The 9,807-nt window shown below is 40.5% G+C and overlaps 1 protein-coding gene across 3 annotated transcripts in view; it reads right to left on the reverse strand.

The window, feature by feature from the left end:
• Window positions 1-9,543, reverse strand: part of LOC108310005 (charged multivesicular body protein 3) — a 110,454-nt gene extending 100,911 nt beyond the window's left edge. Inside the window, exons 1-3 of one of the 3 annotated variants that reach the window (XM_037741371.1) lie at window positions 8,335-9,543; window positions 5,989-6,128; window positions 1,627-1,998 (exon numbers count right to left, since the gene is read on the reverse strand). In XM_037741371.1, coding sequence (XP_037597299.1) covers window positions 1,903-1,998; window positions 5,989-6,128; window positions 8,335-8,560 — 462 coding nt within the window. In that variant the 5' untranslated portion in view covers window positions 8,561-9,543 and the 3' untranslated portion in view covers window positions 1,627-1,902. Of the gene's footprint in view, window positions 1-1,626; window positions 1,999-5,988; window positions 6,129-8,334 lie in introns of those variants that run through there. The other 2 variants (XM_017536642.2, XM_037741373.1) reach the window with 2 other exon arrangements.
• Window positions 9,544-9,807: the final 264 nt, after the last annotated feature.

Here is a 9,807-nt window from a genome sequence, read left to right on the forward strand (position 1 = left end):
CTCCCTTTTCAGGCATTATCCCATTTCTTGATCAAGGTTGCAAATAACTCAAACATTTATTTCAGGTCTGTGTGCATAATGACACTGCTTCAAGGAGTTTAGAGGTTGCCTAGCCAGTATAAATATTTAGTTCCTAAGTCTAGAGGCATCTTTCAGTGAAGACCCTGTTCACTGCACAGGTATCTTTGAGCATGTGAGAAGAACTCCAATGTTAGGAAAAGAAGGAGGAATGAGAGGGACTTGTTCCCAGGTATCTCCTGGTTCCAGCAGAGACAGGTGAGTGAAAAGAATTGGAAACATACCTGGTGCAGGTACAAGATAATGCTCAATGCCAGGGCCTTATTTATTCAGCAACCTGTTCTAGCATTTGTTTTTGAAGGGTTTAAGGATCCCTGACTGACAGAGCTACACAAAAATGAAAAATCTTCTGGGCGTTGCATGAAAGCTTTTCATATTACTTCACAGCTATATTTATGCAATTAGAAATTGCTTTGTCCAATGTCCTATATAGTTTTAGTTATATAATTCAACTGAAGGTTTAGCATAAATTAAATTTGGTGGAGTCTGAATTAACCAACCACTATAAAAATGCTAATATTTTCACAAAATAACTCATCTGGCTGAGTCACATAGCACAACAAAATATTCTCAGCCTAATATATATATATACATTATATATATACATATATGCACACACACACACACACACATACTATGTTATACCACTAAGAGCCCCCAGTTTACAGCTCATATCCTAGAAGTATGATTCTGAGTGACATTCATATGGCTGGTCTCATTAAAGGGAGATATTTTCCTCAGCAGCTCAGGAAGGAACATTCTATGTGGGGAACATTTTCAAAGACTCGAATAAAACTGGACAAAGTACAGCTTGAGTTCCAGGTCTGGAACAGACTTGGCAACACAGGCTAAAAGTGAAGCAACCTTTCCATTCCCTTTCCCAGGGTATCTGCCTCTCTAACTGGCATCTAACACACTTGCTCACCACTGTAGTCCTTGCAGCAAATATAGTGCCTAGCTCATGTGGGTGCTCAATAAATATTTATGTTGAACCAAATGATTTCAGCTTTGTACAGTTTAATAACTCATTCTTCTAGTTCTGATTACACAGAGTCTCTAAAGGAAAGACTCTTAAGTTTTTGAATTCTGTTATAATCAAGGTCCCTTCCCCAGCAACCTGTCACTGGGATGTTTTCTGGACACCGAAAAGTAAGAAATAAGTAATTTAGAATCTCCCTGAACAAAAGTATTGTTTAGGAGCAAAGATAAACAGTGGCATAAATAGTACCTTGCTATGCAACTGCACATCAATGTTCTCGATCTCAGACATAAAGATGTCTAATTCAGTGCATTTTAAAATGTTCATTATTTCAAGGTGGGGTTTAATACTGATCAAAACATGTGGCATACCCCTTTTAATATTGTTAATCTCCATACAATAACGTTAGGTTTAGTTAAATAACTTAACTCCTTGGAATAACAAGAGTGTTATGCTATGATATTTTCTGCATTTGTCAGTATTTCATTATAATAGGCTCTACTTTCAAAATCATAAGCCAACCTAATACATGCAAACTATATAAAACCATTAAGAGAGAGGACAAGTGATTGACAAAAACAAAACAGTGGTTTTTAAATTTTTTTGTACTCTTACTTTATGAGTTTATAAACGCTTATACCAAGATAAAGTGGCTTGTTATGTGTTTCACCTCCATAGTAGTGTCAAATAAGAAATAAGTAATTTAGAATCTCCTCGAACAAAACTATTATTGTCTAGGAGCAAAGATAAACAAGTTTAAAATCAGCTATTAACTCTTGTCAAACAAACAGGAAATACATTGACAGAATACTTCAGTAAATATTGACCCAAAGCTTTACTTTAAATCATATGATGCTTCTTACTGCTGCCTCAATTCCAGTGACTTTAAATTCCATGTGATGTAACACAGCCAGTAGGGAACAAATATGTCCTTCTTTGAACTATGACAAAAGTCAAAACAGAGAAATAGAAATGCTAAGAAGAGGATAAATCCATAAAACCCATAAATTATGCTAACTTCTCCATTTCAGAAGCCTATCCACAATGCCAACTGCTTCTCTGACCAAGGGTCTTTTGAAAAAATAGTAACCATCTTCTATCTGTGATGCTATGAAGACTGGGGCCAAAGAATCCACAAAACTGTTAAATGAATAGCTAATGAAAGATATGAGCTTAGGTTAGGGACAAAGCAGAAAAACAATGTTAGAAATAACTTAGAAAAAAGAAGACTTAGTTCTTCATGTATTACATAGTATGTCAATGGTAAAGATGTATATGTATGTTGCTACCTTGAAAACTAAAATTAGTTCTGTTCTCATTATGGAGACTATATGTAGAATGGACCTGGAAAAACCTGAAAATGTGAAGAGGACTGAACTGGCTGGCATCTGTGCATCTTTATCTATGAAAACACTCCTCAGAGACTTAAATGACAGAGAACAAATTAGTCAGCTTCTTCTAAAATACAGTAGCCTCCCCTTATCCTCAGTTTCACTTTCTGCAGTCAACTGCAGTCCAAAAATACTACATACAATTAGATATTCAGAAAGCAAGATACCACATTTACATAAAAGTTATTTCAGTATGTTGTTATAATTGTTCTATTTTATTATTAGTTGTTGTTACTGTGCCTAACATATACATTACACTTTATCACAGGTATGAATGTATAAGAAAAAACATAGTATATATAGGATTTGGTACTATCCACGGATTCAGGCAACCACTGGGGATCTTGGAAGGTGTGCCCCTCAGATAAGGGGGACTACTGTAAACAGAAAAGGACAACGATTCAAATTGTTAAAAACTGAAATCTTGAAAGTTATCCTTTACCATAGATTAAAATATATGATCTGAGCTGAAAGAATGGCAAGAAATGGAGACAATATTTCTCTTCTGTTTCTAGTAGATATTTTCAATGTTAAACATAGCTTTAAAAAAAAATACAACCCTCTTTTAAGGGCTTAAACCAGGGTAGCTGTGCTGATTAGCTTAAGTGGTTAGTTCACAGTGCCAAGGACAGGGTTTCAATCTCACTCTTCTCAGTTGTCCTGCCAGAGATTGTTCTTTCAGACCAGGCCAGCCATTTGACAGATATAAGCCACCGGCCCCAAGGAACACAAGCCAGACAGTGGTGGTCAGTTGACAGATATAAGCCATTTGACAGTTATATGCCACCGGTCCCAAGGAACTCAAGCCAGACAGCAAACCTTGAGCGTCACTGGTAAAATTAAGTAGGTGTCCTACTGCATCATTTCCATACACAGAAAACCATAGAAACACATTCTCTTTTTCTTAAGAGTCATTTTTCAACTATCAATACCTATGAAGTTTAAAAATATTTTCAGAGGAAAATTAATTTAGCAACTAGAATTTATAATGGTACCATTTGTTATCATTATTTGTTCTTCATTCAAGTGTCACCTTACCAGAGAATTCCTTGCCACTCTCATTTCCTTAATCAGCTTATTTTTCTTCTTAGTACTTTCCACTGTCTGATGTTATAGTAAATATTTATTTATTTATTTATTTATTGGACATGGAGTCTCACTCTGTTGCCAGGCTGGAGTGCAGTGGCACAATCTCAGCTCACTGCAATCTCCACCTCCCATGTTCAAGTGATTCCCCTGCCTTAGCCTCTCAAGTAGCTGGGACTACAGGCATGTACCACCAAACCTGGCTAATTTTTTGCATTTTAGTAGAGATGGGGTTTCACCACATTGGCCAGGATGGTCTCGATCTCCTGACCTCATGATCTGCCCACCCCAGCCTCTCAAAGTTCTGGGATTACAGGGGTAAGCCACTGGACCTGGCCTTAAGTATTTATTTATTTGGTGTCTGCCTCTGCCAACTGGAATGTAAGCTGCCTGACAGAGCAAGGCCTTAGCTTGGTATGTGTTTCTGGTATATCTTCAGGGCCCAGAACAGGGCCGGGCACACCCACATCTGCTGAACAAACTTTTGATGAATTCTGTCACATATTTATTACAGGAGTTTAATTCATGGGTATCTTTAACAGGACATCAAAATCAGTAGATCATTTACAAGCCAAGAACATATGGCTAACTATTGAACCAGAATTTATTTGTTGCCTATAGACTGCATCCTACATAGCAAAAGAACTCAAGACTTCAGACATGGCCCTTCCAAGTTTCAAAGGTGTGCAACATCTTCACCATTTATTTCCATGGGATTAGTCAGTGTGGGTGACAAACTGACACTGAACACAAGGCAGTGGGACTGCCTAATAAACTCATTCTCAGTAATAAAATCTCAAACTATCAAAACCAGTGTCTTTCTCAATCAGACTATGAGAAATAAGTGCCAGATCCTTTTGATTTGGGTAGGAAAAGATAAAAGATACAAAAATAAAAAAGAAAAGAGAAATTAGTACCAGAGAAAAGAAATAGAACAACAATATACTTATAAATTAAAGCTTTAAAAAAAGCTACAGCTTATTTTTCAACTCCAATTAACTAAACTAAAATAAACTAAATAAAACAAACATAGAAATAAACTAAAATTTAAATGGATAACGTATAGACTACATGCATACCCTTCCATTCTCTCTCCCATTGCTGAACTTAAAAGTTAATGAATTAGATTATCTAGAAAGTAAAAGGACAAAAGCAATAGGAAGGTTACAATAAAGGCCATGGATAAACAATGTAATCTCTGGAAGAATTCCCAAATCTCAACCCTTTAGCACAGTGGACTACTGTACTATTCCATCCCCTTTAGATGTATATGTATTTATTTGAGGCCATGTGCAGCAGAAAAATCATACTGCTCATTCACAATCATACTGCTAGTTAGTGACAGTACCAGACCTGCAACTAAGGTCTCTGAACTCAAAGTTTTCTCTACCATATTCTGCAGTCTTTGCATTCAGAGAGAAATATGAAGAAACTATTTTAATTTTCATGCCCTAAATCAAACTTTGCCCACTCCAGTGTGAAATAACAAAAGTACCAGAAAAGAAATCAGAAGGCTTGGGATTTCATCCTGGTTCAATATTACCAACTAGTTCCATTACCTTGGGCAAGCTACTTCACCTCTCAGGGTCTCAGAAAGGGTTAGTCTGATATAATTTCCAAGCTTCAGCCATTCACAGACTACGTTAATAATTTTGGCCACATTCATGCTGTTAATTTACTTGATATGTCACTTTAAATGAATGCACAGTTTTAAAATGTAAGTAACTTTAGTCCTGTCCTAAGCAATATTTATGAAATTTACATGTTCATATAATATAGATTTTTCTAATTTACATTAAACCATGTAAATGATAATGTGTTCCCACTTACCATAAATCACATCTTGGAAAGCATAAAATATTTTTAACGTCCTTCATAGCTCTAAAACTCTAATATGCTAATTAAGTCTCACAGTTTTGCTATCATAAAAACAGATGTATAAAAAAGTTAAAAAGTATAATCTCATCATCATGAGTTACGTAATGAGCACCCCCACCATATTCCACATGGTCACAAAGTTGGCTATTTCCCTAATACAATTATTCCTTCACTTTTACTTTAGGGTTCTTATATAGAAAAATTATTCAGGCCACTGAATTAAAAACTGGAGATAAAAACCAAGAGAAACAGAGTAAATCGCTAAATAAAAGGGATATATATGTGTATTTCTTAATTCAATGAGGTCCAGTAATTAAAATAGATTTGCTTCTCCGGATTCTAAACAAAAAGTTGACCCCCATCCGCCAACTTTCTCTTTCCCACTACTCAATCTTCATTTTCCTCAGTCTCCAAAACCTTTTTAAGAAGATACTAGAGCCTCCCTAAGAGAACTGAGTTATGTGTGAGAAACAAGACACAAGTACACGGAAGTGTCACTCGCTGGTATACACTATTTAGTAAAAACAACTTTTTTAAGGTTCTCAAATTATCAAGAACTATCACTGCTTTTCATACCTGAACCAGCCAGATGCCATCTTTTGTGTCTTCTACAAGCTCATAGAAGTGCATTTCACCACTGAAATTGGTACTAGAAACAGATTCGGATGCTTCTTCTTCCTTGAGAGCAGAATAGAGCTCACCCTCCATCAAGTCACCTGAAGAAAGGAAAAGAATAATACTAATAAGGTTGTAAAAATCCTAGATTCCCAATTTCAGTAATTCCATTTTTTACACTGTTACGAATCATGTTCTTGTACTTTCAACTGTATTCTAGAGACAAGAACTACTAGTAGAACCTGAGTACACCCACTTAAGAGTCATACATTCAGTAAGTATGTAGTAAGAAATTACTGTGTTGTCAGGCAAAAGTGAACAAAATAGACAAAAATTCGTCTTTTATAGAATAGGGCTTACATTTTAGTGGGGTTATCACATAATTATTAGGAAATTACTGAATTTGTACCAGTCCAAAAAGGCATCACCTTATTAATTATTTAGCTTTGTGTATGACATATCCAGGCTTCATACACATTTTTAAACAGTATGGCTTATATGCTTCTTATTTAAAAGATTTAGAATTGGGTTCACAGAATTTGTCATCAGCCCTGCTTAAAAGAGCAACAGGGTTTGTATGACTTGGATGTTAGAACTTTACCTGTTAAAACAAACTCCACATTCATATACAAATTTACAGTGTAAATTTGTATCATTAAACAAATTAACATCAAATGTACCATTAAACAAAAGGAAAGGAAAACACTAAGGTCAAATTATTTTAACTTTCACCTTAAATATTAAACAGTGAGAAGCCAAGCACTGCACCATGATAGCAGCAAAACCATTCACATATCTTAAAGTTAAACTGCCATACCATGAGTTTTCTGCCATAAAATGTGTGATTTGAGTCATACTTTTGTGGGCTGTGCATCTTTAAGTTATATGGGGACTCCTAATACATTCAAAGTGCCAAGTATTTGCAGGCCCAAAAGAAGGCAATAATAAATAGCAGTCAAAAGAAAAAAATATGTGTGATCAAACTATTTTCCATAAAAAATGATTTGGTTTTAGCAGTTAAGACACTTCTCATCTCTAAACCAAGAGAGTTTATTTATTAGAGATCTTACTCTAGTTACTCTATTTCTTCCCCCTATAGTAGAAATAAGAATCATCATAAACCAGTCAGTAAACAAGGGACAAGAATAATACATGATTTTATATTTTCTCTCAAGAAACATTTATCACTTTTGCAGAGTGGGTTCCTCTCCTCTACCCTAATAGTGAGCTATGAGTTTTATAATCCGAAACCTACAAATATCCAAGTGTTAAACTACTAACAAGCTCATATTCTTGTCTATCACACTACATGTCTATAGAGTACTAAAGAAGGAAAAGATTTGTCTTGTAAAAGACACAGCTGACAGAAATACCTGAAACAACAAAAAAGATAACCATCAGTTTCAACTGCTTCCTACAGCAACCCAGAAAGCCTTTCTCAAATTACATTCTACTTTCAGGAAGCATATCCAAAGATATACTTTGTACAGCAGTTAAAAAAATTAACCATATTTCTCACCCAATGCTACCAAAACCAACAATTACTAAAAACACATTCTTTAAGACTTTAATATTCTCTCAGCACTATTTCACTTCTATTTCTCAACCCATTAAACGATGCAAGGGTGCCTGTGACACAGAAGACAAAAAAATTTTTTTTTTACATCCAAGATGCAAATTTTTAAAAATCCTAACAAAAATATAAACTCAAACAAAGCAGGCATTTATACAATATGTTCGCTTTATTTTCACCAAACTTAAAGTCTGAAAAGCTAATACTGTATGGTGTACACTGTCTATATCCAAACTCATGATTTAATATTTAAATCCTAGGCCCAAGTGCCTCTGATAGTAAGCATTCCAAAGATGTATCCTTACTCTGGGTATCTTACTATTACTATCGTAACAAATATTGCTATTGACAGACAATATTTTTGAGTTTTTCTTATGTTTTTATGAACTCAACTGACAATGCTTTCCAGTTTGTAACCGGTTGATATTCCCAAATTTTGAGAAAATCACTCAACTTAGTAAACAACGCTAAGAAGCTACACTTAAAACTGTCATTTTACGATAACCTTTTTAAGGTTATCCTTTTAGGATACACCAACACCCCTCCAAATAATTTCAGCCTCCTCCTCAAAGCTGGGATCCGCATACTTGATTGTAGAAAGCTGGACAAAGAAACCTGGGCAGCTTTAACCCTTCTAGGGAAGGCCTCACTCTGGGAGAACAGCCAGGTACCAGGAGTTACAGGTCGTCCCCTCTTCCAGGTGGAGGGGACCCTAGGGGAAGCCCGATACTCGCCTGACTTTTCCACCAGCTCCCGGACATCCTTCTTCTCCGGCAGCCCTGAGTAGCCCAGCCCACGGCACTCCAAAATGGTCTTCAGCTTCTTGAAGCTCAGCGCCACCGGATCCACCAGCTGGGTGGCAAAGATGCCAGTTTCATACCACACAATGGCCTCAAAAAACCTGGCCAGGACGAACAGGACCAGGAAATAGAGGAGCAAGAAAAAAAGCTTCAGCCACATCTTCCCCGGAGTATCCTCTTTCCAGAGAGCTCGGAATACGCGAGAGAGAAGGGTTCAGGGTGGGGGCTGCGGCTCGGGGACAGCTTGGGCGAGGGCCCCGTGTCCACGCGCGGGCCGCCCGGCGCCGTCACTGGCCGGCCATGCCCCGCGGGGAGGCAGGTGATGGGATCCGCGCGGGCGTGAGGCGGCGACGAGGGACGCAGAGGCGCAGAGCCTCGCGCCTGGCCTCCCGGTCAGGAAGCGACAAAAATAAAGGGGAAAAACTCAAAACCCCCATCCATTAAGCACCGAAAGGAGAGGGGCGCGGGGAGAGCTCGCGGGGAAGAACGAAACTAGGGACGCGTCCCCGGTGGGGGACCCTGACCCAGGTGGCGGGTCGGCGGCACTCTGGTGCCGCGATCTCAAGGGGGAGGGGAAGAGACCAAAAAATAACTCAGATCCGCCCAGGAGGCGGGGATCCGGGCAGCAGGCCGGGGACCGAGGGGCTGTTGGGGGCCGGACTCCCGCGGCCGCGGGTCAGGAGGGGGCGGCGCTCGGCCGGGCCAGGCCCGGGGCCCAGCGCGCCAGGCGCGGGTAGGAGCGGCCGCCGCAGCGCCGCGCCCGACGTCCAGGCCCCAGGCCCCGCCGGCAGCCCAGGCTCCGCGAGAAGCGCGGCGGGCACGGCGGTGGCTCCAGGTTCGCTCGAGCCGGCGGACGGGCGGCACCTCTCAGCCGGGCGGACTCCGCGGCCCGACACAGGATGGGGCGTCGCGGTCTCTGCAGAGGGAATCGGTCTCGGAGCGAAAAAAGCAAAAATAGGCCCTGAAGCCGTTCCTGTAGGCGGCTCCTCGGCTGCCTCCCGGCCACGCAGCGCCTGCCCCGCTCCGATGGGCGGCGCCGGTCGCGGCCGCCGTCCCCAACACCCCCGCCACCTCAGGAGGCCGTGGCCTTAGCCCCCGGAGCCGTAGATCAGCCGCGGCTGTAGCCGGAGCCGAGACATAACAACTGACGTCGCGGCGAGGCGGGGCCGGGGCGGGGCCTGCATAGTGTGCCCGCAGGGGCCGAGGGCGGGGAATTCGAGGAGCCGCGGGGCTCGGGGACTGCTAGCGAGGGGTGGGAGGAGGGGCGGAGCCGCAGTCTGGGCGGGGCCTCCCCGCCGCGCCGAAAGCTGCCTCTCCGAGTGTCTTAGCTGTGAGGTCTCCCGTTTTTCCCTGCCGATGTTTAGCACTTGAGTTTGTCTGAGGATTGGTCTTTGGACTGTATCACTT

The sequence above is a fragment of the Cebus imitator genome, unplaced genomic scaffold, assembly GCF_001604975.1.
Source record: "Cebus imitator isolate Cc_AM_T3 unplaced genomic scaffold, Cebus_imitator-1.0 Scaffold99, whole genome shotgun sequence".
NCBI lineage: Eukaryota > Metazoa > Chordata > Mammalia > Primates > Cebidae > Cebus > Cebus imitator.